The sequence below is a fragment of the Panthera tigris genome, chromosome D2, assembly GCF_018350195.1.
Source record: "Panthera tigris isolate Pti1 chromosome D2, P.tigris_Pti1_mat1.1, whole genome shotgun sequence".
In the NCBI taxonomy this organism is placed as follows: domain Eukaryota; kingdom Metazoa; phylum Chordata; class Mammalia; order Carnivora; family Felidae; genus Panthera; species Panthera tigris.
Genome location: NC_056670.1, coordinates 85,882,449 through 85,908,729, shown reverse-complemented (window position 1 = coordinate 85,908,729; position 26,281 = coordinate 85,882,449). Strand labels below are relative to the sequence as shown.

At 65.3% G+C, this 26,281-nt stretch overlaps 1 protein-coding gene across 7 annotated transcripts; it reads right to left on the bottom strand.

The window, feature by feature from the left end:
• Positions 1-395: 395 nt before the first annotated feature.
• PWWP2B (PWWP domain containing 2B) lies at positions 396-26,230 on the bottom strand. Of its 7 annotated transcripts, XR_006209142.1 has the most exons (4): positions 25,023-25,163; positions 14,442-16,036; positions 884-1,053; positions 396-806 (listed from the first exon to the last, which is right to left on the bottom strand). XR_006209142.1 is itself a non-coding variant. In XM_042960609.1 (3 exons), exon 2 carries the CDS (start codon positions 15,928-15,930, stop codon positions 14,455-14,457), a length of 1,476 nt encoding a protein of 491 aa, XP_042816543.1. In that variant the 5' UTR covers positions 15,931-16,036; positions 26,156-26,230; the 3' UTR covers positions 396-1,053; positions 14,442-14,454. The 7 variants fall into 7 exon arrangements, 6 of the variants coding, with proteins under 6 accessions (XP_042816543.1, XP_042816541.1, XP_042816546.1 ...); XM_042960609.1 differs by lacking the exon at positions 25,023-25,163 and adding an exon at positions 26,156-26,230 and having other exon boundaries at positions 396-1,053; XM_042960607.1 differs by having other exon boundaries at positions 396-1,053.
• Positions 26,231-26,281: the final 51 nt, after the last annotated feature.

Genomic DNA, 26,281 nt, shown 5'->3' with positions numbered 1-26,281 from the left:
CCTGGTGGGGCCCTCAAAACGTTCCAGTAAAACCAGGACCAGGCGGAGCAGTCACCGTCCCTTCTGGGATGTCCCTCGGCTCCGGAGAGCCAGCAGGGAAACCAGGAGGCAGCAGGGAGTGAGAACAAAACCACCCTGTCTGCCCCACCTGGGGGAGCCGCAGGGAGGCCCGGTCGAGCCACGGGCCCAGGGCAGGCGGGGAGGGAATGTGGCACGGGCCACCTGCTTCTCAAAGCTGCCACCTTCACACACGGTGGGCGTCCCTCCAGGGGCCACCCGCACGCGACACACAGGACCACACGGAAACGCTGCGCCCGGTGCGGCTTCGACACAGACCTCCCTTCGTTCTCTTTCGTGCTTAAATAAAGAAGGAGCAGAACTCGTTTTCTGTTTCTTTCTTTTTCTTTTTGGTCTTTAAAGTGACAGAAAGGAGACAGGAGCAGCTCCTACAAACAACAGGCCAAGCTGTTTTCCTTTGGAAGTCTCCCGCATTCCCAGAGTGGCTCCCCTCCCCAGGCCCTCACCGCCAGGGCGCCCGCGGGCCCCCAGCTTTGGGAGGATCATGGGGGAGGCCGGGCAGGTTCCGGGTTCTCAAGTGCACAGAGACCCCGCGCCGAGGGCTTGGGGAGGAAGCGCCCCACACGTGCAAGCTGGTTTCTGGAAGCCTGCGGGCCTGAGGGGGCCTGGCCCAGGACCTGGACGCGGGGGTGGCAGGCCTCGCCTCTGCTAGGTGCCCCAGTGGGCGAGGCAGCAGCAGGAAGGGCGTCGTGGGCTCCTGGAACTTCACAAACCACAGGAGCTAAAGCCTGAGTCGGGGGAATAAAGACGTTCAGCGGGGAGGAGCCGCGGTGCTCCTGGGGGCTGTCCTCCTCCCCACACACACCTGCTCCCCTCTGGGGACCCCCCAGCAGGCTGGCCACCGTGGGCCTGGCGCATTTCTGCAGGCAGCTGGCCAGAAGGCACACGGGGCCCCTCAGACGGAACAGGTGATGCGGAGGGCACCCCCAAAGTCAGAAGCTCCAGGAGAACAGCCGCGCCCTCACCGTCGGTGACCTTGAGGGAAGCAGAGAGGGAAAGAGGTTACCTCGGGGTCAAGTGCTGGGGGACAGGCCCCTTGGAGGTCTGACCACCAGTCCAGAGCACCCGCTCAGGCTCTGTCTCGCCAGGGACCCGCAAAGACCCCCCCCCAGCTCCCACGGGCCCTCACCACCCCAGGAATCTCGCCTCCCTGGTGCCACATTGTGCCCGCTGAACCTCCTGGGTGGCCCCTGTCCCACTCGTGTCCATCCCACCTCCCAGGGCCCCAGGATTTCCCAGAAAAAGGTGCAGGACACTTGACGGCTCAAGAGCCCAGACCACGGGGCTCCCCATGAGACACTAGATCCTTCTGGCCCCTCATGGCCAGGGGGACTGGGGAGCTAAAATGGTTGTGCACATGGCTTGGGGCTCACAGCTCAGAGGGACCCCAGTGTGTCACCGTCAGAATGTGTGACCTACACCCTCTGGAGGGACACGCCCTCTTGGTGTGGGGGAGCCCCCTGGGGCTGAGGGGACAGACCCTTGAATAAGAAAACCTTTCCCAGGTCTCCCTGAGCAGGCCCGGCCGCAGGGATGGACGGGCACCTCAGCCCCGGCTCCCGGCCCCGCACGGGGACAGCAGCCACGCCTGCCAGAAGGGAGCTGGCCCGAGTCTGGTGACCGGGGGCAACGTGTTCTCTGCACTTTAGTCAGGGGGTGGAGGGACACGTGGCAGGTCTGCAGGGCCACACGGTCACAGGAGGTCCTGGAGGGCGAGGGGAGCTGGCGTCCAGCAGACAGGAGACAGTCCGGCCCGGCCAGGAGAGCCCACAGGGCGCAGACGGCTGCTCTCCCACCAGGAGGGGCCGGGCTCCCCCACCCGCCCCCCCTCGATGCACTCGGACCAAACAAGCGGAAGCGATGCTGCCGGGGTCCTGCCTCAGACCCCCAGATGGAGATGCCGCGACAAGGCCCAGATTGCCCTGAGACCGCCATGCTGGGAGAAGGCTCGGCCGCCACGCGGAGAGGCCCTGCGTGTGTGTGAGAACGATGGGGGGGGGGGAGGGGGAGAGAGAGAGAGAGACAGAGACAGAGAAAGAAAGGGGTGGGGGGAGAAAGAGAGACAGAGAAACAGAGACAGACACACAGCTCAGGGCACCCGACGTATCGTGGCAGGGGAGGGGCGCCACGGCCCAGGAGCACACACAATCCTAAGAAACACCAAAGCCGCGACACGTTAGGCCCGTGTGTGGTGGCAAAGCCTGTTCACACATCACACAGTGATCGTCGCCGTCTGAGGGCCCTGAAGGGTTTGATCTCTCTTAGCTGGGGACAAATAAGTGAGAAGAACATAAAAACTAAGCAGCCAAAGAATGAGGCAAATTCAACTCTGCAGAGAATAGAGCTGAACAAAAATGAAATTTACTCACGGGTATCTGCACGGATGGGCTGCGACGTCTAACACCAGCACTGAATCTGGACTCAGCCAAATAACTGTGTGTGTGTGTGCGCACGCGCGTGTGGACACGTGTGCCCAGGTCAGCCCTGTCCACACCACACCGGCCCTGGGGGGCTGGCCTGGAGGCCCCAGGACCCACCCGTGCCCTCGAGGGGCAGAGGTGGTGCAAGCAGGTGGCTGGGAGGAGCTTAAGCCCAAAGCAAACCCCCCCACCCCCCCGGAGGACGCGGCTGGCCCCAGGTCGGGGGCTGGGTGGAGGGGACAAGACACTGACCTCCCAGACCTTCCAACACAAGGCTGCTGCCCTTGTGACAGGTGTCCGTGGTTGGTGGCCCCTCCCTGTGACATCACCGAGGTTCAGGCACACTGACCATCCAGGTCCCAACCCGGCGTCAGGTTCCCGAGGGGCCCAGGAAAGACCCTGGGGCAGAAGGGCTGACAGCAACAATCCCCCCCGTGAGTGGCCCGGCTGGGCGGGGGGCAGGGGACGGCCCTTCCTCCTCTGTCCAAAATCGCGGATTCCGGTGACCGGCAGAGAAGCTCTCTCAGTGGCTGCAGCAAACCAGACCCGTGTTGGCCCTGACACAGGGCTCCGGGGGTGGCCAGCAGCCCCCCGGGGGGCAGGAGGGGCGGTGGGTGCAGAGAGGGGATGGGGGGTGTGAGGGTGGAGATGACCACGGCCCTGGTGCTTAGGGCTGAGGGACCATCACCACCCCTGCCTTGTAGACAGGGGCTCAGGCTCCCGACCCTGTCCAAGGTCACTCACCTAAGCCTCGAGGCCAGGACGCAAACCCACATCCCAGGGTGACCAGAACAAAGCACCCCAGACCGGGTGACTCCAAACCACAGTTACCCCCTCTCTGTCCTGGAGGACAGACCCTTGGAATCGAGGTGTCCCCAAGGGGGAGCCCTGACTCTAAAAGGCCTGAGAAGGGGACCCCATGGGGCCCTAGGCCTCCCTGGTCGTAGACTCCACCACATGCAGCTGGGCGGACGTCAGGCTGAGCCCCAGGAGCGAGGTGCCCCGAGATGCCAGGCCCTCTGCTGGAAACAGTCTCCCCCCAGGTCCAGGCCTGAACACCCAACCCGGCCCCGACCACACTCCCTGCAGGGAAGGCTGCTCCAGAGGGCTCCACAGTTCCCTGGCCCGTCAGGGAGGAGGCCTGAGCAACACACACTCAAGGGGCAGGGGTTTCTGACCTGGGGTGGCAGTCCCTTCCCTGGCCAGGGAGAGGCCCTGACTCAGGGTCCCCAAGAAAATGTCTCTCAGAAGAACATGACTCAAAGTCACTGTGTCACGGGAAGCGTGCTGATCCCAGTGAGCTCTGCCTGGGGGGTGTCTCAGGGAAGCTGGACGAGGGTGACAGCCACTCTCCATGGATGCGGGAGCTGGATGGGGCTCTGCCCGCCCCCCCACAGCCGCTGCGCGCTCTGGGCAGACGAGGTGGGGTCCCAGCTCCTGCACCGCTGAGCATGCAGATCCCAAATGAGATGAACAGTCCCTTAGGGAGAAACACTGGCCAGATCTCGGCCTGTTGCACAAACCCATTCCCCCCAGAACGGTTTTCTTTCTGCCTTTTCATCTGTCCCTGCCCGGGAAGCAGCTGTGACCACCCAGGCTGAGCTCCTCTGCAGGCGTCCGCACAGGGGACCAAGAGCCCACCCTGGACAGGGGTTTGGGCAGCCACACCTCCATGATCAGGTTGCTGAGTGGCCCAGCAGACACGGTGAGGAGGGGCACGGGGGCTCCGGGGAGGTCACGGCCGGTCACAGCGGGAGCTGCTGGGGGCCGAGGGGTCAGCACCACCCGGGAATCGGCGCACGGGCCGCCCCTTTCCGTTGAATGCTTTGGGGGCTCACATCAAAGGCAAGCACGCTCCGCTGCGAGAACCACACCACCCCGGGAGATAATTAAACCTGCCCAAGCCCCTCTCCGTCAGCAGCACGACCTTTGGAGATGTCGTTAAACATCCATCAGCCCTGATCCTCGTTAGAAAAACGCACCACAGTCTCCAGAGGCGGCGGCCAGCCCGCCCCTTTCGCCCCTTTCTGTCTCGTGCACCACACGGGGCCTTCAAGGAGGCCCCCTCCCGACAAGACAAGCAGGGTGGTCACGGGTCTGTCCTAGTGCCCTCACCCACCGCCGCTCCGGCTTGGCCGGGCTCCATGGGAAGAGCAGGTGTTTTGAGAAATCTGGGGAAGAAGGAGGAGCCCCCTGCACCCTCCTCGTACCCAGCAGCCAGGAAACCCCCCTCAGAATGCGTGGGACCCCTGCCGGGTCACTTCCTTCCTCCCAGCCCAACAGGCCCAGAACCCGTCCCTTGTCATGCAGGGATGTTCTGGGGGACCCCCCCAGAGCACCCCAGCTCCTGCTGTACCTCTCACCCGCCCCCCTGGAAAATGCGGGAAACAATGGGAAAGGCGAGATCACTACACTGGCTGCTGCTGGCGGCCACCGCTGCACAGAAAAGTTTGTTCTTCCAGGGGCTTCCTAGGCAGGAAGACACCCAAATGCCCAGCACGGCTGCCCCGCCTCCCCTCACCCCCACCCCAGGCTCCGGGGTCTCTGGGCAGGGCCCTGCCTCCACCTCCACCATGCAAGTGCCCGGACATCCCCTCCCCCTGTCTGCCCCTCACTGGTCCGGGCTGACCTCCCAAGAGCTTGTCCCCCATCAGGAGTGTCCCCCATGGGGCCCCGAGGTCACCACCACGGGCCCCATGGTTAAGGTCAGCCGAGGCCGCTCTGCCCGCCCGAGTCGCTGGTGCCCTAGTGACTGGGTCCACAGCTGGGGCTTGTCGAGAAGATGGGGGTGACCAGGAGGGCTCCCCTCCCCCTACAGGGCCTGGGCTGTGTGGGCGGAGGGTGGGCAGCGTGGCGGGTGCTGGGCAGCGTCCCATGTCCCGTGACGGCGACCAGAGCTGCTGCTCCCAACACGTAAGACCAGAACTAAGAAGGCCCGTCTCCCCAAACCACAAGCCTTCTGAACACAGTGACATCGGCCAGCAGCCACACGCAGAAGGGGGAACCACCAGGCGTCACAAAACAAAGCAAGAGAGGCAGCCACCGGCCGGGCATCGCGGACGTCCACCGTCCTGATGGTGTGTGCAGAACGCCCCCATGCAGACCCCCACCAACCCCTCCCCCCCCCGCCCCCCCCCACGGCCCAGTCCCTCAGAAGTGCCTGCCACACAGTGGCCACCTAAGCTCACATCCTGGGTCTGTGACCCCGCTCCAGCCCCAAGAGCCCCACAGCACACGGCCTTCCACGGGCCACACACACACACACACACAGAGCTCTGCCACTTGACTTTGGCTCTTGGCCAAGCGCGGCCACCCCCTCAACCCTGCGGAGACCTGTGTGGCCTTGGCCGTGGCCCCCGTGCACCCTCCTCTACAGAACTGGGCCCGAAGCCGCCTGCTTGGTCCCCATGGTTCCTGCAGCACCACAGAGACCCCGGCCCAGGTGTGGGGATCCCAAGGCCACTGAAGTGCTATTTCCTCTGGGAAATTCAGACGCGCTGGCAGGAGGCCTTCAGAATCAGGGTCAGTCACGCCCACCGGAAGTGGACTCCCCCCAGGAATGCGGGTATCAGAAATGCCGGCTCCTCCAGGATGGAGGGCTGCACCGCTGTGGTTTGAAGGCGTTTCCCCGGGATATTTGGAAGTTGATGCGTGGCCCAAACCCTCTGGTCCGGAGGCCCAGGCGCCCCGCTCCCAGTGCTCCCCCTCTGTCCGGGGGGGGGGGGGGGGGGGGCCCGGGGCTGAGGTCGAGGTGTCCAGAATCCCCAGGAGAGCCCGGGCTACACGTGATCTGTCCACGTGGACGTGGGAGCCTCCAGCTCAGGGTTCTTATTCCAGAGATGCCCCGGGGCAGGTGCCAACCTGCCCACCTGCCCCAGATCCTCCCCCACTCCAGCTACCCCTCCAGCTGGGAAGCACCTTCTCTTGCCCGGGGTGCTGCGGGCTGGTGGGCACATCAGGCAACCGGTTCTCCCCGAGGCCTAGGCGGGGCCAAGGGTGCTGGTTGTGCAGTGGAGGGCCCGGCTGGGGGTGAACCCCAGCTGCCTCCCGCGAGCCAGCGTCCCCAGGTGTGGGATGGGGTGCCACAGCCCCGTTCCCCGGTGCCGCGGGCCCCTGCTGCGAGGGTCTGAACTCACAAGAACTTACTTACCTGAGGGGGAGCCCACACAGGGCAGCACAGAATGGAGGGGTGGCTTGTCAAAGGGGCCCTGATGGAAATAAGGGTGCAGGGTGACCATGCCGAGCTGGGGGCCTGTCAGGCACAGCTGTGCACAGGGGGCTCTGGGAGAGCTTCTCCAAGAGGGGGACGCGGACCAACAGCCTTGAGCAAGAGGGAACGACCAGCAGGCACGGCGCGAGGCAGCCGCTGTGGCTTTGCCACACGGTGCCAGGGGCAGGGCATGGGGAGAACCTGGGGGTTCTCAGGGGGCCTGTCTGCCCTACACCTGCAGCCCCACTACTGGGTCCAGTCATAGTCTCGGATCCCCCGAGACCTGAAGGACCTTCCTGCCTGGTTACGTGCTCACACCCCCCGCCCACACCCCATCTTGACGTGGCTTAGAAAGGCGCAAGGGTGCCGGTGGGCCCGGGGACTCTGCCAGGATGGGGACATGGTCTCTGCACACGGCCACCAGCGTCTGGTTGGTGCGGGTCGGAGGCGCAGTGGGGCACCTGGGGGGTGTGGACGCTGCTTACGCCCAAGCGGGGAGAGGGGGCTCCATATCTGTGCCCGCTTATGTCGCAAACTCAGGAAGACCAGCCAACACTGGGGGCGCCAGGGCGGAGCCAGACGTCTCCAGATGGGACTGGTTGCACCGATTTGACGTGGGACCCTTGTCACGTCCATGAGCACGTAATTACAAAACACACAGGAATAACTACAAATGGAACGTAAAATAAAATAAATAACCCTAACTGTAGGTCGTAACAACCACAGAGAAAGAAACTGTCTCGATGACTTGGAAAGAGGAACTTGACACACAGCCCCCACCCCAAGGACACTAAGATCCTTAAGGAAACCTTGGAGTATCCCCACTGATCACCCAGTAGCAGTATTCCACATATATTACACAGCTGGTAATTACATGCCAAATATATGCTTTACATATATTTAATATTTGACTAATTGTACATACACATTAACTTTTACATAGAAAATTAATACCGTTGACCCCTAAATAGGGATTGGGAGCACCCCGGCACAGTCAAAAATCCATGTGAAACTTTGACTCCCCCCAAAACTATTGTTAATTGGAAGCCTCGCCAGCAACATAGTTAACACATATTTTGTATGTATTATATGCTGTATTCTTACAACAAAGCCGGCCAGAGGAAAGCAAACGTTATATTAAGAAAACCGAAGGAAGAGAAAATTTTACATTTACAAACATTCACACACTGCTGTGTATTAATCGGAAAAAAGTCCGTGTGCAAGTGGACCTGTGCAGGTCAAGCCCGCGTTGTTCAAAAGCCAACTCCATGTGAATTTCATTAACAAGCAAGATTTTCTGCATAAGAGAACAGAAATGCAAACCAAACAACCAAGAAGTAAAAATTCTGGATTAGAAAAATCAGTGGTGGGGCGCCTGGGGGGCTCAGTCGGCGAAGTGTCCAACTTCAGCTCAGGCCACGACCTCACGGTTCATGAGTTCGAGCCCCGCGTCGGGCTCTGTGCTGACAGCTCAGAGCCTGGAGCCTGCTGTGGACTCTGTGTCTCCCTCTCTCTCTGTCCCTTCCCCACTCATGGACTGTCTGTCTCTCTCTCTCTCAAAAATAAATAAACATTAAAATTTAAGAAAAAGAAAAGAAAAATCAGTTTCAAAGTCGATTTCTCTTCTAAAGAAATTCCTAGGTCTGCTTGGAAACCACGGGGGAGGGATCACCAGCTGCCCCTCCCTCGAGAGGAGGACCCCTTGGGGAACAGCCAGCCCCAGGTGTGGGCGGGAAACGAGCCGGAATCCTGGGTTGTGTACAAAGCATGGCCACGGCTTGGGAGCCGCTGAGCTAACCTGCCGGGATAGCCCTTGGGGACGGAGTGACAGAAGCCCCAAAAGGGCAATCATTGCACAGATTGACGGGAGTGAGTATGTCCCACGAGGTTGTGTGCTGTGACAGTTCCCTGGGCACTCTGCAGAGTGCTGGGAGCCGACCTGTCCTGCAAGACTGCATCCAAAGGTTACGGGATGCCCAGGGCGTCACTGAAGGTTGCTAAGGAAAGACCTGAACAGTGATTCTGAAGAAGATGGGGCCCTGGTGGAGGTGGTGCTGCTCGAGTCCCACAGCACACGTGTGCAGAATGTGGGCCCTTCCCCGTGCACCCCTGGACCTCTGACCCCAGGGCAGGTGCCGGGTCCAGGGGTGCTGAAGCTGCGTGGAGCCAGGGGTGAATATTCAGAGCAGGTGTGGGGGGGGGCAGGGGCACGGAAGCAATGACATGCAGGGCGATGCGTGCTCTCCCTGGGGGTACAGGCAGCCCCTCCCCGAAGTCAGGAGAAGCCCCTTTGCTCCAGGTACCTGCTGCAAACACGTGAGTCTCCCAGCACAGCCTTGCCCCTGCTCCCGCCCCGCCTACCTGCACCCTGCCTGGCCACCCTGCACTCAGGGCACTGCCCGGAAGAAGCGGAAGAAGCGGAGAGGACGGCCCCGGCAGGGGGGAGGTCGGACAGGGCCTGCGCGCCCACAGCAAGCTCAGAATTCTCAGAATTACAGGCCTTAGTTTCCTCCGGGAACAAAATAATTACAACCTTCGCGGAGAACCTGAGTTCCCTGAAAGCAGTGCAGGAAGTCAGCTGAAAACCCATCTCCAGACGCGGAAGCACCTTTTTATTTACAGCTGGGAAAAGAGAAAAGTCGGTTTGGGGCTCGCAGCTCAAGCACCCTGCTCTCGAAGGCACGACAGACAAGGAAAGTGAAACCCTGGACACGGGGTCCGGATGCTTCTGCCCCAGCCGGCCCAGCACACAGCACATGTACGCAGACTTCCAGCCTGAAGGACCCACCGCCCACAGGCACAGCCTCCCTGGGGGGGGGGGGGGCGGTGGATCCTTCCGGAACAGCACCACACAACCCCGTCAGGCTCCAGTCCCCTTCACCACCCGCTGACCCGTCCCTGAGCCCAGCTGGCCTGTCAAGGACGAGGCTGGGGGAACCAAGCTGAGTGGACACACAGGCCCCTAACATCTGCTGACCAGATGAGAGGGGACACTGGGCAACTGGGGCCCCGAGGACTTCAGGCCCCACCCCTGGAAGGGGACTGTCACCCTCTGCAGGGAAGGTGCTGCGGTGTGACCACATTAAGGGCTCTGATGAGGAAACGCTGGCTTTCTCGCGCGGCTGCCCTGGGGTCCTTGCAGGAGGGAGGCAGAGGGAGACTGGACACTGAGGAGCGGGAGAGGCCATGTGATCGGTGCGGTCACAAGCCCAGGGACTCTGGGAGCCCCCAGGAGCTGGAAGGATCCTCCCCTGGGGCCTCCGGAGGGAGCAGGGCCTTGCAGACGCCTGCAGTTTGGGGTTCTGGCCTCCAGAGCCAGGAGAATAAATTTCTGTTCTTTCCGGTGGCCCCGCATGTGGTCGTTCGGGACCGTGGCTGCAGCTAACCCTCCGGACGCCGTTCGCTCAGTGAAGCAGAAACCCAGTTCCTGGCCCCTCGAGGGGGCTGCTCTGTGACCTTGGAAAGCTCCCTGCCTTCCAACACTCTGGCGGCTCAGGCAGAAAGGGGCGCGCTGGGGCCCCTCCAGCTCACATGCAGCCTGGGAGTGTCCCACTGGCCCTAGAGGCAGGGAGGGACCCCGCGCGGCATTCTGCCCCCCCCCCCCACCCCCTGCAGGTACCGCAGAGCCTGGCCCACGCCTCAGCGGAACACTGCCAACAGCCCGTCCCCCACCCGGCTCTGCCCAGTAGGGTCCCTGGGCTCCGAATGCTGCACAGAGGGTGCTCTCAGGGCCCCCGGGACCCAGGTCTCCTGTCCCCATAGCTCTGGGGACGCGAGGCACGCCCGCGGGGCACGCTCCTAATGACCGTCGACCCTCTCCCCGTGTGGGGCCAGCAGGCTGGACGAGGCCCCGTCCCATCTGTGCCATCCACCTCCCTGCCCAGTCCCCATCTCTGGGCCCCCGCCAGGCCTCACACCCCGTAACCTTGCTCTGCCTCTCCGCTGCACCAAAGCTTCCTCCCCTCCAGCAGCCATCCCGTGGGGCCTAGATCATTCCACGGATCCACGACCCCAGGTCCAACATTGCCCTGAGTGCTGGCCTGCCAGCCGAGACTCGGGCACTCAGACACTGGCCACCGTGGTCCCCAAGTTCCGGGAGCCGACAACCAGCATCCCTGGCTGGTCTCTTCCGGCCTCAGATCCCCGCTCCCTGCTCTGTCCCCTCCCCTCCTGTCCACCTCCCCACCCCTGACCCCACAGCCAGGGGTCTTTCCAGTCAGAATGGGGCCATTCACCCCTCTGCCTAACATGCCCCCAAGGCACCCTCTGCTCTCAGGACAAGGCTGCAGCGCTGGCCTCCCCAAGCTGTGTGCCTCCTGCCCCACCCTGGAAAGTGCAAGATTCCTACCACCACAGGCACTCGCCCTATTAGCTCATGATTAGCTCACCGTTCGTTCTCAGTCATATGTCGCCTCTTCCAGGCAGCCTCCCCGGATACCTAGTCCAGGTCAGCTTCCTCACCAGACACTCTGCTGTGGGGCCCGTGCCCCTTCTCAGCACCTTCCTGCACGTGATTACGCACAAGTCTGGGGAACGTGACTCGCAAGGGAGGCCCTCCTTGACGCTGTGCACCCTCTGACCCCCATCTGGAGGGGCACTCAGCCCTCCGTGGGCGGGATGCCACCCTCGGGAGCAGTTACCCTCACCTGCCAGGCACCGCTGCCTGCCTGCAGGCCAGGCCTGACCAGTCAGCTCCCAAAAGGCCTCGCCCTGTGACCCGTGGAGCCCCTGGAGCCTCACAGTCAGGAGGGGGACACCCGCCCCATCCAGCCAGGAGCACAACCCCGTCCCCACCCCAGGGATGCAGCCTGTGGCAACCTGGGGGAGGGGACGTGGGAGGGGCCAGAAAGGCGACTGCCAACAGGTCATTACCAGACCCCCTGGGCACCCTTCCCTCACCACCCGGCCCACGTGGCAGGTGCTACGGTCACTCCGAGACAGATGAGGAAAATGAAGCTCAGAGATGCCAGCCTTCGGAGCCAGAGCAGCAAGCGAGCAGCCAGGGCCCTGCGAGGTGGCCCCATGTCTGTCCCTGGAGGTCAGTGCCTGCTGAGGACCACTGTGCCCTGTCGCTGGAGCCCGCCCCGGGCTGGGCTCTCACCGGTGCCCTGGCCACCGAGTCCCAGGATGGCTCGGGGCTTCTCCAGAATGTCCCTGTGGACACCCCCCTCTCAGCCGAGCCTCCTGCCGCCCTGCAAAGTGGGACGGAGGAGTCTCGGGACCAGGTGGCCCCGGGAGGGAGCTGCCCCCACGGTGTGTGCTGTTTTCCTCCTGACGAGCACTGGTCAGCAGCACAGATTCTCCCCCGGGGCCGAGGGGCTCTCGGCAAGTGCCTCAGGGGGTGGTAGCAGGGCCAGTCGGGCTGGGCCCCTGCAGCCGGTGGACGTGGCCCGAAGGACAACCATCCCCAGCAACCCCTGCCCCAGCGGCAGGACCGTGCCGGCCTCCTCCCAGGCGTGCCCAGGTGCCAGCGACCATGCCGCTCCCGTGCGAGGCGAAGGCAGTTCCCGGCTTCCCCCTGGAGGAGCAGGCCAGAGGGCCTGGTGCCCAAACAGCACCACTGACACTCGAAAGCAATCTTGTGGACGGGAGACTCCCGCTCACCAGCACCATTAGCCTCCTGCCTGGCGTGGACCTCACGGCAGCCTTCCATCCTCATCCAACAAAACTAAAGAGTCACTCGGGCAAGACCACTTTGTGCTTTGGTGCCGACAAGATCCAGCATCCCTCGCTCCCAGAGCCCCACGCACCGCTGGGGACAGCATGGGCACAGTCCCCGAAGCCAGAGGGACAGAGACAGAGAGATGCTCAGAGACAGAAACAGAGAGCGGGAGAGAAACACAGAGAGGAGAGGGAGGCCGGGAGGGAGGGGGAAGGGGGCGGGGAGGAGGCCGGGCTGTGGGCACGGGGCCCCTACAGCAGGCAAACCTGTCTGGCAAGATTCTTCCCTCTGCTTCCTGGTAAACAGAGCCAGCCCTGAACCACCCCAGCCAGGGGCTCCCTGCCCGCCAGGCCACACTGCCACCCCCCCATACCCCACCCCCTCCCCGTGGTGGGCTCACGGCCCTAGGAACTGCCCACTGTGACCAAGGATCTGAAGGTCGGTTTCGAGGACTGACTGCTCACCACATCCTCGCTGACAGCACGGGCCCACGGCGAGTGGGGGAGGTGCCCAGCTTCCACCCTGGCCCCAGACCAGGCCAAGGGCAGGAGGGGCCTGGTGAGCAGAGAGGTCGGGAAAGGGGGCAGCAGAGGGCGCAGACGGTCCCGGGGCCCACAGGACACACCCAGAGCGGGGAGATGCCCAGAGCACCTGGCCTTTCTCCAGACTCCCCCCGACACACAGGGCGCCCACGCCCCATCACAAAGACCCAGAGGTCACAGGGCTGTGCCCACTTCGGGGGAGGACAGGTTTGTGTCCGGACCCCTGGGAGTCTTTCAGAGGCGGTGACCAGGCTCGATGCAGGAAGCAGGTGGAGGAAAGGGTGGGGACAAGGCTTCGGGAGTCCCGGCTGTGACCCCGCCCAGGTGCACCCCTCACCATTGCTTCCTCAATCCTAGGACCCCCCCAGACACGTGGCGCAGCAGTGAGGGACCAAGCCGGGTGCCCCACAAACCCCTTCCCAACCACACGTCGGCCGGCCCAGCTGAGGCCCGAAGGCCCAAGCTGGGAAACTGGCACCAGACAGGCAGACAGGCAGGTGGACCAGACCGGACAAGGTCAGCTAGAGGTCACAGAAACTGAGGCAGAGGCCCCCCTGGGGTGGAGGAGTGCCCCTCTGACACCCGCCTCCCCTCTCTCTGCTTCTGTGGGCCTGGGCCTTAGGCTAAGGGGCCCGAAGAGGGCCATGGCCTGACCTCCACAGGGGGGCCCCACCACACGCCCTCGGGTCCAATGCAGGCAGCCTGCACGGGACCCGCCTCCTGCCGTGGGGAAGGACAGGGAGGGGAGTGGGCCCTGGGGGGCCACCACGGGGGCCAGTGACCGCTGGACACACCCCGCTGCTCAGGCCCCAGAGCCGACGCCCTCTGATGGGAACACACCCAGCCCCTCCCTGCATCCTGGGCCCCCCGGGAAGTTCACGGCGGGCAGCCTCTGCCCCTCGGCCGTTTCCTGACACCCCACATGGTGACCACCCCACAAGCTGCCTGGTGACACCCCAGGCCCATGGGGTCTCCTTCTAAGACCTGGGGTGGGAGGCCCTATAGAGTTCTCCCGGAGGGGAGACAGAGGGTAGGACACCGGCCCAGGGACAGACCCCGGAGCACCTGACCGACACAGGTCCGGGAACCACGCGCCCGCGGGAATGGGGGGTGGGGGCTAAGGCCACGCGAGTGGCATCTGAGGGCAGCCAGCCAAGTCAGGACCCACTGGGGACAGGAGGGAGGGGCTGCGGCCCCAGCGTGGGGAGAGAAGAGGGAGGGACCCCTCAGAGTGAGTGGCCAAGAGGAAGCTCCCCCCCCAACACCTGCGCCTTCTCCAGGACGCAGATAAAAGGGGACGGAGATCTTTCGCGGCCCTTGGAAAACTGGCCGCAAAACACCAACCAGCCCTGTTCTCCGCACGGTGGCTGACGATCCCCCACGACTCGACTCGGAAAGCCTCTCTTCCACGAACCGCAAAGCAGGGTGCCGCTGCCATTAAGCAGGCCTCTCTGCCAACTGCCAGCCAGAGGGTGGAGGCTTCCCAGCAGAGCAGCGGGAGGGGCACAGGAGCAGCCCTGCGCGCTCACCTGGTCGGGCGGCTTACGTCTCAAACTGGGTTAAGACCTCCCTTATTTCCGGGGCCACATGCTGCGCGGCATTGGCGGCCTCCGTTATGGCTTTCCGGTACATCCCCTTCTTCTTACGGTTAAATCTCAGTTTGAAAAACTCAGAGAAAGGGGAGAGTTTTGAAGTAGACAAGAATGACGTAGTCGGAGAACCAAACCACGAGACTTTGGCTTCTTGCCAGGAAGGCTCCCCGTCCTCCTTCTGGCTAAGACTGATGTCAAGGACACGCGCTGGCCACCAAGGAAAACCATGAATCTTACCCCACACGATGTCCCCTACGGCCACGGTCCTTCCGTCCTCAGTCACGCACTTGGAGACGCTCTGTGTGTGCAGCCTGACTGTCAGGGGCGGGACCGTCTGCCTCGCGGCCCCGGACGAGGACCTCACAGACGTACCGTCGCCGGACAGGTCACACGTGTCCGGTGACGGCACTTCTGAGCTGCACGATTTGGACTCGTCCAGGCTGTCGCTGCTCCACACAGATTCACCGGCACAGTCCGTCCCCCTCCTAGGGCAGGCGGCGAGGAACGCCAGGCCGTCCTGCTGGGGTTTACCCTGGGGACACCGCTTGAAGTCATCGTCCTCGCCAGAACTTCCGGAAGACGAGTCCGCCGGCCCACGGCCCGCGGAGCCGTGGCCCAGGAGAGAGGGTGAGCTGGCCCGGGGGCCTCGCCCGTGGCCGTTGAGCGCCTCCACCAGCTCGGCTCTGTAGACGGGCTCCCGCTCCCCGGCCCCCGGGCGGTGGGGCTTCAGGCGGATCTTGGGGGGCGGCAGGCCGGCGCCAGGGGGCCCGGGGCGCGTCAGCTTCAGCTTGGGGATGGAGGCGCTGGGCCCGCTGGGGTCCTGGCCGCCACCGTGCAGGGCCCGGGAGGGGCAGAAGGGCTCGAGGGACCCGTGCACGCGGGAGGGGATCTCCACGACCTCGCCCGTGCCCTGGGGCGTGCTGTAGGAGATCTTGATGGCCGGGCTCCGTGGCACCCGGGCCTTGTCCTCCTCTCGCTTCTCCCTCTTGCTCCTCCTCGTGGTGGCCGCGGGGTCGCCACCGCCGGCCGGGTCCTCCGGCTCGCGGGGCTGGCTGTCAAAGCCAGGGCCGCCGCCCACCCTCCTGCGCGGCCTCGGGGCGCCCGGGGGGCCGGGGCTGGCCTCGGGGGGGCTCAGCGTGCTCTTGCACTTCTCACAGAGTACTTGGCGCGGCCGCAGGCGGATGGGGCTCAGGGCCAGCCGACCCGGGTCACGGTTGCGGGACAGACGCCGGCGTGTCCTCTTGATGGTCCGGGGGGGTGGCTGCGGCACCCACTGCCGGTAGGTGCTTCTTAGCCAGAGCGGGGGAGGGAAGGGGGCGCCTTCGAAATACGGTGGGAACGGGGGCACGAGCGGTGGCTTGGGGTCTGCAGTCTCGGGGGGCTGGTCCCCGTCGGGAGGCGGTGGAGGGACTGTCCCCAGCTGCATTGCCTCTCCGTCCTGCTCCGCGGGGGCCGGGCCGTGGCAGCCGTTGACCGGGGAGTCCTCGGGCTGAGGCAGCGGGGCCGACAGGGGCAGGCCAAACAGGCCGGACCTGGCAGAGGGGAGACAGAGGGGAGAGTCAGGACGGGAGGACGCCGCTGCACCTGGCCCCGGCCCGTGGGGCCCGGAGCACCTGGGGAGGTACACGCCCCCACGTGTCCACCACGTGGGACATTTCAGGGGAGGCACGTGCTCCACCAAGTCTCGTGACCAGCACGGCGGCCAGCTCTCGGGTCCTCAGGGCCCGACGTCCACACCTTGGTTCACGGTAACAAGGGGAATTCGGGCAGATGGAGACTTCCCAGGGCCCCGGTGTAGGCATGGGGGCCCTGGGAGCCTGAGAACAGGGTCTCTGGTTCTGTGACATGGCCTGAGCAGGCCGGCTGCTCTTCACGGGCCTTGTCCACCTTCTCCCTCCTCCCAAGGGAAGACCCCAAGCATGCTCCCTACAGGGCTCAGGGCAGCCCATAGGAGCCGGGTCCCAGGCGCCGGCCGTGTGTGGGGGCAGCAATGGCCTCCACGGCCCAGAGGGGACAGAAGTCAGCCACCGAACCAGAGCTTTGGGTCTGGGAGTGAGATGGCTCCCTCCCAAATGCTGAGTCGGTCTCAGCTGTCTCCACGGCCCTCGGGCGAGGGTGACACCCACACCACCCCTGGCCACCGTAGCCTAGAAGGACCACCCCTCCTGCCGGGCACCCCCAGGCCCTCCCACAGGCCCTCCAGCTCCAGGAAGGAGAGTGGGCCAGGCAGTGTCGACAGGGCCACAAGACCCATGGGAAGGGAACACGAGAGGGCAGGAGGACCCCTCCCACGAGGACGCACGGCCAAGGCCAATGGCACAGCGGCACCCACAGGGCTCCGCAGCCACAGTCCTGCCCTCTCCCCGGGAAGCGTCGGGCCAGGCAGCCTCCATTCAGACGTCTGGGCACCTTGGGGCGTTTCGTTGTTGAAGTCAGTGGTCAGTGCTCCGTCCCCCCGGAACCCCGTGCCGGGAATGTCGGGAGGCCGTACTAACTCACCATCGACGCCCGGGGCAGCAAGAAGACACTCACTGTTCCAAACAGTGAAAAACAAGGCCGCGTAGGTATGCGTAACTTCTAAACAAATGTGATGTCACCTGCGAGGCCCTTTGGCCAAAACCTGTTACTTTTTACGCACAAAAGCAGACTTCTTCCTCCAAGTTAAGGGAAACACGGCACTTCTGTGCTCACCGTCCACTACGAACCTAACCGAAGTAGAAGCGACAAATGAACGCTCCGCCTTTTCTATTTCCAAATGGTTTCTCCACTTGCTGTTCTCCAGAAGAATCGAGGCCAGCCAAGAGGGCCCACCGCGCAGGACATCACCGCCTCCAGCTTGGCCCCCGAGTGCCGCGGACCGGCCGGGAGCGGGCACAGGCCACACGGGAGCCGGCCGCAGAGGGCTGCGGGACTGGCCCAGGCGCAGTGGCCCGCGGGGACATCGCCTCCCCAAGGTCCTCGGTCTCGAGGTCGATGAGTTAACAATATGGCGGCACACCCACCGTGTGAACACTGCCCCGTTTTCGTGCGAGGTCGTGGTAAAAGCCCGGAAACCACGGTTTTCCTTTCTTATCAAGCTCCTGTCTACGTGCGGCCATCCCCTGACACTAAAGTCTTCGTGTGTGGGGGCAGGGGGTTCACATTCATCTCCTCATGAGCAGAGAGTCCATAGACACAGGACCGTGGCCACGGGCCCCAGGGAGACTGCTCCTGCCCTCTGTGTGGCCAGACAGCCGAACTGTAACCTGTAACCATGAGCAAGGGAGAGCGGTGGGGGAGCTGTAAGGCCAGCCTGGGAGGGAGCACCCAGCCACGGGCCGCAGGGGGGCACCCGGCTCCCTCCGAGGTGGGCTTCTGCTCTGGAAGAGGGGGGAGCGGCCACGGTGAGCCCCGCCACCCATCTCCGTCCTCTGCTGGGCGTGTGGCTCTTCGTGTGCCCAGTGGCCCGGGACGGCCAGGCCATCCCCCTGGACCACATGCGCTGCGGCCCCTGCAGCCACAGGCCACGCATCCCTGCTGACCAACAGCGATACCAGAGTCTGCTCCCCAGTGCTGGTCTCCTGCACTAGAGGACTCGCACGCTAGGATGGGCCGGGACTCCTGGGGAACGGGGGGCCCCGGGGTCGTGTCCCCACCGGGAAAAAGGGTTCCGCACCCCGGCACCGGGCACAGGGACCTCACAGCCCCAAGAGCCACCTCCGGTTTCTGTAAGTGAGGGTTTACTGACGCCCAGCCACGCGTGCTCGTGCTGGTGCTCGGACTACCCTTGGCTGCCTTCCTGCTCCCCGCTCCCCACCCCCCCACTGCTGAGTAGCCAGGACAGAGGACAGGCGCCAGGCCCAGAATAGCTACTGTGCAGCCCTCTCGGGGAAGTCTGCTGGGGTCCAGGTGTGGGAGACAAGGCCCGGCCCAAAGCTGCCCCCACCCCACCCACAGTCGTGGCCAGCAGGCCAAACCTCACCCTGAGTCCTCAGGCATCAGAGTGGGGACTGGACCCCACACCGGAATCAGCACCTGGCTCTTTCCTTTCAATAAGCCTCATAGAACATAGAACATTCAGAACAAAGCAGAAACTCTGAGCGCTAAACACATGTACTCACACCAAGACACACACACACACACACACACACACACGCACGCACACACACGTGCACACACATTCACCCTGAGCTTCTGGGCCAGCGTGCCCAGCCTCTTGCTGTTAGGGGTGCTGGGATCCCCTCCATGGAACCCATGGCGCCCATGTAGAGGCCTCAAATGAAGGGGGTGTTGGCAAGGAGAACGGGGAAGGCAGGAGGTCCCCACCCCCCGCAGCCGTGGTGACCTGACAGACGATGACATCAAGACACGCAAAAAGTCCCCAGGGGCCCCTCAAGGGACAGCCTTAGCCCCAGTGGGAACTCCAGGATGGCCAGGAGGTCACCGGGGAGACCAGCCCCTATGCTGAGTGGGCACCCAACTGCCACCTGTGGGCACGAAATAAGGGCCACAGTGAAGGTTCCAGAACCTGAGAGGGAAACCTGTAGGCACATCTACAGACCAAGGGGTCCCACAGACCAGGAGAGGCCACACAGCAGACAGGATCCACACCCCTGGGACCTGGAGTGTTGTTCCCAAGGCCCCCCCAAAGCCCACTTCCTGCCCCCCTTTACAGGCACTCAGACCGTGACCAGACCATGGGGATTCATCCACATTCCCCACTCCTCTCCCAAGCTTCTCTGCCTTCACCCCACTCGGAACCAGCCCGTACCCCCCCAGGCTCTCCTTCCCTCTGCCCCACCCTGTCCCACGCCTGTGCCCCTACCAGCCTGCCTGTGGGGGTGCAGAACCCCTCCTGCCAGCCGGGGTCCGGGGCACCCCAAGAGCAACCCCCCGGGGCAGGTCCTTTCCCTCACCTGGAACCCGTCTTCCCTCTAGAAGCCTCCTCTGCGGGACCCTGTGGGCTGACAGCGCCTTTGGCCACCTCCCCCCGCCAGGGGGGCAGGCTGGGGACAGCTGGGGCGGAGAGGGGGTTGTCGCCCTACCCCCGAGGCCCCGAAGCTGTGCTCCAGGGAGGTTTCCCCCCCCTCACCGTTTATGACACACCCCTCAGAAGTCCCTGCGTGTTTACGACAGTCACAGAGACCGGTGCACGTGCTCTATGGCTCCTGAGTGACCCCTCCCTGCCCTGGGAGGTCAGACACAGCTTCACAGAGGACCCAGAGCCCAGGCAACACGCCTGCACCTGCCCTGCGTGGGGGCCACAGCCTGGGGGGTGCGGCGGGCTCCCAGATGTCAGCTGCGGCCTTGTGGATCGGCACTCGGGCCGGCTGACCCCGCGGCCCCGTGACTCCGCAGGCGGCTGCTTCCTTCCAGCCTCGGCCACACCCACAGCTGCCGGAGGGTAAACAGCAGCCAGTGAGGGGCTCGCTCCCTGGGCAGCAGGCTCCTGGGCACCAAGCCCCGCGAGGTACACAGCGTCCCCCTGCCCGATTCGCCGATGGCGAGGCGGCTGAGGGAGGCCAGGGCAGCCGGCGGGTCTGGTGACAGTAGCGGTCTGGGCTCACGTCTCAGCTCCACTGCCTCCAAGTACAGAGACACAAGCCGTTCTCGAAGGATCTCAGCACCCTGTCTCCAGCGGGGTGACCTCAACTGGACCAGAGGGCACGAGGCGTGGCAACACCACAGCCTGTGGTTTGCCTACGGGGCCCAGCCCCTCGGTGAGGCCAGGCTGTGCTGACATTGGCACGTGCCCAGGGATGGTGGCCCCGGCCAGCCTGGCAGTGCCCCCCCAGGTGGCACCGCAGGGCCTCAGCAGGCGAGAGGGCTGGGAGCCCCGCTGTCCCGCCCTTTACTGTCCTTGCTGGACCCACAGGTTGCCTACCCAAGGATGGGGTAGATGTGTGTGAGGAGGGGCCCTGGGACTGGGGTGACTCACAGTGCAGAGCTGGGGCCTGGAGGGCCCGACTGACCAAGGTCTCCATGCAGGAAACTGGGGACCCCCAAACGAAACCTCAGCACAGCGTCCTCGGGGAGTTGGGGGAAGGGCAAAGGAAAGGTGGGGGACACCGAGGTGAGGAGCCCAGGAGACTCTGATGGGGGTGAGACCCAAAAGCAAAGCAGTTTTTCCCCCGAGTGTCCCCACTCTGCCGAGACGAAGGCACGGCCATCTGGCATGGACACCGGGCCCAGAGAGAAGCAGCCTAGCCTGCAGTCCTTGGCAAAACACCAGCGGCCAGGCCTCGCCTCACCCGCCCTCCCTGAGGTCTCACCCATGCAACCAGCTCAGCAAACCCCCAGAGCAGCCGGGCCCGAGCTGGCCCGTGGCCAGGAGGAGATGGCCCGGCCGCCTGCCAGAGCTCCCGGCCTCCCCTGCGGCCTCTCCGCTCTACCGACTCGGGATCCAAGCATCTGTGGAACCTGACAGTGGCCTCCGACCCCAGCCAGGTCCACGTTTGCCCTGGCCTTTCCTTCCTCAACCTCGCACAGGGAGAGGCTACCCTGGTGTCCAGTAGAAAGGTGAGAAAACGTGGCTTCTGGAACAGAAACACCCCAGGGGTCCATCCGAGGAGCCTGCAGCCCCAGGACAGGCCTGAGTCCCGATGGTGAGGCCCACCCTGCGGCCAGGCTCCTGCCCCCCACCTCCCTCCCCCCTCCCCCCACGACTCTACACGTTGGTTTAGGACACGTGCAGCAGTCCGTCTGTCTCCTCTGCAGCCCTGCACACAGGGAGTTGCAGGGCCTAGCCCCGAGGGAGGGTCAGGAGCAGGCTGGCACAGGGAAGGTAGGGTGGCCTTGCCAGGCCTCTAGGGTGTGGAGGCCTCCGGGTCCACTTCTGCTCAGGGACTTGTGAAAAACAGGTTGGCAGGGGAAGTCACAGCCTGGACACCAGAGTGACCCCTTGTCTACATGGGAGGCCGCCCTGCCCCCATGGGTAGACCCAGGGTCTTGGGGACAAGCCATGGGGCAAGGCTGTCACATCTGGCCCCCCGAGTCCCAGACCACCAGCATCATCCCAGTAAAGCTCAGCTGACCACACCCTCGTCTAAGCCATCTGAGGGCTCCCGCAGTCCACACCCCCTCATCACCTCCACGCTGGCCAGGTCCCCTGGGTGCAGCTGCCTGCCAGCCGCAGACCCTGCCACCCCATGACACACAGGGCACCTTGCTCCTGGCCCTTCTGGCCCCTGAAGGCAAGGAGGACGTGCTCAGCAGGGCCCGGACCAGGTGTCCATCGTTGTTTGCCCGGTGAACCATCCCAGGACCGGTCGCCAGTGGTCAAGCCTCCCTCCTGGACCAGGGGCTATGCCTGGGATGGAACAGGGGTGCTCTCCTGCCCGGGGACAGGCCTGCTGGGATTCCTGACTGGCTGGAGTCCCAACCTCCCAGGGTGGGGTGTGGGTCACAAAGGCCCAGGAATCTTGCACGGTAATGGCGCCCTGGGTGACTCACAACCGGGGAAGTTTGAAAAACACCAGTTCGGGGATGAGGGCTGGGGACCTGGGGTTTGCCATCAGGCCCGATGGGGCAGCTGGTCGTCGGGGCTCCTGTTACTCTCGAGACCTCTCCTTTACCACTCGGGTCTCTGCTGTCCTGGGGCCATGCCTCAGCCAGGGCCACCCAGGTTGGGGGACCTCAACCCCAGGGGTACCCCCAAACCACCCACAAAACAATGCCCACACCCGCCCGGCACCCCAGCCCAAAGACTTGGGGCAGGCCTGGGCCATCTGCACCCTCACTACACCAGGAGAAAGCACAGCCTCACAGGGAAGCTGGAGGGTCCACGCACAGTCTTCCTGGGACTCAGCCCAGGTACACAGTAGGTAGTCAATGAATGCAGGTGAAGGCACGAGAAGGCAGGCCCTCAGCAGTGGAGGACCTTCCTTCAGAGCACAAAGCAACCTGGCAGCAGGTTCAAGGCTCGGGTGGGAGGAAGCTGGGTACCCGCCCCGGCAGCTCCACACACCTGCTAAGATCTCGAGGGCCTCTGTGAGCTCTCGTCCTCCTGTGCACATTTGGGGACGGGAATCTGCCTCTCAGAGGGCCAAGGGAGGGGATGCCGCCTCCCAAATGCCCGGAGAGTGACACTGCTCATGGGCCCCGCTCTGGGACGGGAAATGGGGGCTGCACGAGGGACCCCTCCTCTGGGACTGCTCCACCCCTGCAAGAGACTCAGGCTCCCGGCCCCCCACCTCCCACCCCAGGCCCGCACACAGACGCTGGAGGCTGCTGACGATCACAGTCACTGGCACGTGCCTGGCCGCGCACCACGGGCACACCGACAGCTGCGGCCTCGCTGCCCTCGACAGACCTAGGACGACCCCACTGCTCTGGGACCCGCGGGTTCCCAGAGGTGGGCGGCTGTGTGCAATCGGAGGGAGGTCCCAGCTGTTGTTCCCGGCCGGCCAGCGCCACCACCCAGGGTGGGGCCTCCACTGACCGGCCCTGCCACTGTCACACGTCGGGGAGGGGCAGCAGGCACCGAGGAGGAGAAACCGGCCCCAGGGAAGGCGGATCGGTGCCACGGACACGGCAGCCCAAGGCCAGACCCCGCGGCCCACAACACCCCGCCCGGGGCTGCCAAGAGACCCCACCTGATGACCAGGCTGCAAACAGGAGCGCTGAGTCCTTAACATCAGGGGCAGAGAGCGGAAGGCAGGGTGAAACCAGAAGTGGCAAGAGGAGGGGAGACGAGGGTGGGCAGTTTCGGGACCACGCCCCGGAGGGCCGGAGGCGCTGGGGGGCCGCAGGGGGGTCTCGGGATTCCCCACAAGGAGGAGGGATCAATGCCGATCGGAAAGAGCCAGCGCTGAGAAGAGCTGCACCCACTGAGGCCTCGGTTCTGGGCCACTCTGGTTACAGCTGAACGTGGCCGTGGCAGGGCTGACGCCCACCAGCGTGCTGCTGCCAGTTCCCACGCTGGGGATCCCAGCACGGCCTGCTGGCTTCTACGGGGGAGGGGGGTAGGGAGGGGAGTGACGGGGGTGTTGATCTCCACACCAGGTTAGCCACAGCCTCGGGGAGGGGAGCCCAGTTGGAGGCAGAGAGGAAGGGGGGGTGAGGCTGCCATCTCGCAAACATTGCCACCCACAAGCCGAGGGGCCCACAGCCTCCCTTGTGCTGAGCTGGGGAGCCCAGAAAATGAGGGGGGGACGCCTCTGTTGCGAGTGCCCCTCTCCAGGGAGGAAAGGCCAGGCAGGGCTGTGCAGACAAAGCCTGAGTACAGCCCCCGCACAGACAGGGGAGCAGGGACGGACCGAGCTGGCAGTCCTGCCCGAGAGAGGAAGTGATGGCCATCAGGGGCAGGAGACCTTGGCCACCCGGGGGGGGGGGGGAGGGAGGTACAGGCTTGGCAGCCTCCAGGTGGCTATGTTGCAGCCCTCGCCCCCCCACCCCCACCGGGTCCCGCCAAGCACTCTCTGTGGTAGCCAGGGCGGAGCGGGGCGACAGTCACCCGGGAGGCCATATGTTAAATCACATGACCGGTGCATAAATGGCTTCTGGCACGTCTAATAAAGAGATGATGCCAGCAGGGTAACTGTTGAAGAGTGATGGTCTTCCTGCCACGTCCCCGCTACTGCAAGATCTGGGCTCCACGGAGGGAAAAAGTTGGGCCTCGGCAAGGGGAGCCATTTACTGCTCTCAGCTTGGAGATAAGGCCCAGCAGGAGCGCCAAGACATTAGTGCCTGATTAATGCCTAATCATTTATCTGCGCGACAGCTCACTGCCATGTGACACTGTATCCAGGAGACTCTTCCTGCCTCCGAGTCCCTGCAGCGGGCGCACAGGTGCGTCTCAGGTGCCCCCAGGCCTGCCCGGGGACCCCCTTCCACCCCGGAGAGCAGGGCTCCTGCGGCCACCGCCCCCCGCCCCCCGCCCCCGCTCAGCACCTCCACGGGCGCCTTCTCGCTCCCACACTGCCCGGGGCCCCTGCGCCCCAGGCCGCGCTGCGTGGGTTAAATCCCACCGCTGGACGCAACTGCTTGCCATCAGTCCAAGCCTCAGCCCCGAGTCGCTCCTAGGAGTCTGGGGGGACCCAGGGAGATAGACAGGACGCCCCCACTTGTGAGCGACTGGCAGGGCAGGGCAGGGCAGGTCAGGGCAGGCGCGCATCTGAACCCGCTCCCCCGCCGCCCCCCAACCGACAATTCTGAAAACAGCCGAATTCAACAGTGCGTCTGAACAAAGAAAAGTGCGTTAATTATGGCAGACGTGCGGAGTTCGGGAGCCGGCGGCACGCGGCGGCGGCGCGGGGACTCCCCGCCACCCCCCCCACCCCCCCCCACCGGGCGCCCACCGCCGCTCCCGCCCCGCAAGTCGCGACGACTTTGAGAGGCGCTCTGGGCCCCCCGAGGGGCGGCCGCGCTCGCGCGCCCCGAAGCCCCGGGCCGGGGGTGGGGGGTGGGGGGATGGAAACCGAAAGCGGGCGCCGGCGCCGAGCCTGCCCCGCCCCGGAGCCGGTCCGGGCCCCCACCCCCACCCCGCCCCGCGCCGGCCGCCGGGGGTGGGGGGAGGGGGGCGCCCCCGCCCCCGCTCACTTTTTCGTGCAGTCCAGCAGGATCCCGGCGAAGCTGCGCTCGCCGCAGCTCACGGTGACCAGCAGCGCGCCGTTGACGACCTGCTCCACCCGCACCGGCAGCCGGCAGCCGGCCCGAGGCTCCATGCTCCCGCGCCGCGTCCCGGCCCCCGCCCCCGCCCCGCCGCCGCCGCCGCCGCCGCCGCCGCCGCCGCCGCCGGGTCAGCCCGCGCGTGACGCCGCCCGCCGGCCGCCTGACGTCACAAAGCTCCGCTCGGGGCGGCCACCGCGAGCGGGCCGGGGCGGCGGGGGGTGGGGCGCGCGGGGCACCCCCCGCCCGCCGACGGGGCGCGGGGGGTGGGTGGGGGGGAGCCGGGGCCGGGCGCCTGGGAGCCGGCGAGGAAGCGCATTGCGGGACCCCCGGGACGGGGCAGGGCCGGCTGCGCCCTCCGCTGGGGCCCGCGGCCGCGAGCGCCCGCGCAGAGGACGTGCGGGCCGGAGCTCGGGACCCCTGCCCCGGGGCCGCTCCCCGCCCCCCGCCCCCGCGCCGGCCCGGCCCGGCCCCCGCCTTCCCCCGCCCTCCCCCCGCCTCCGGTCTGGCACCCGGTGGCCACCCGGCACTGCGGGGAGGAAGTCCGGGCGACGCGAGCAGGAAGCCGGTCGGGCCGGGCCGAGGAGACGCGGGCGCCGAGGGGACACCAGCGGGCGCCCAGCTGCGGCCCACTCGAGTCCTCGCCGCGGAGGGGGCACTTGGCGAGCCTCGTGCGCTCGGCGCCTCCGCGGGTGACCGGAGGGCGCGCGCTCGGCTCGGGGCTGCCTGTGCGCCTGGGGGTGGCCCGCAACGGCGTTGGGGAGGGTGGGCATCCGCAGGTCTCGGCCGCGCGCCCCCGGGTCGCCGGGGAATCTGCGGGGTGCGTGCGACCCCGCTGCGCCCAGAGGGCCCGGGACCCCGTGCGGCGTCCACAGCGGAAAGGACCGCCTTTCCCGAGTGACAGCGGGGCTCCCCCACGCGCGCAGCTGGAGGGCTGGGCTAATTGGAGGTGCAGGCGCCGAGCGGGCGCGGGCCCCGCCGGGACCCCTTCCGGAACCCTGCTCCCGCGCGCCTCCAGCCCGGCCAGATTTCTCCACTGTCCCGAGCCTTTGCGCATTTCGCACCTTGCTCGGGACCCCGTAAAAGTCAGCCCTTAGGGCCGGCCTGTTGCAGTGACCTTGCCCCGGCCCGGCTGGTCCCCTGAGCCAAGCTTGCAGCGAGCGCCTGGCTGGGCACAGGGGATTGGCGGG

Coding starts and splice junctions, on each gene's coding strand:
- PWWP2B (XM_042960607.1), bottom strand. CDS start 25,147: ATGGAGCCTCGGGCCGGCTGCCGGCTGCCGGTGCGGGTGGAGCAGGTC. Junction 16,037..25,022: donor CTGCTGGACTGCACGAAAAA/GTGAGCGGGGGC, acceptor CCCCTCTGCCAG/GTCCGGCCTGTTTGGCCTGC.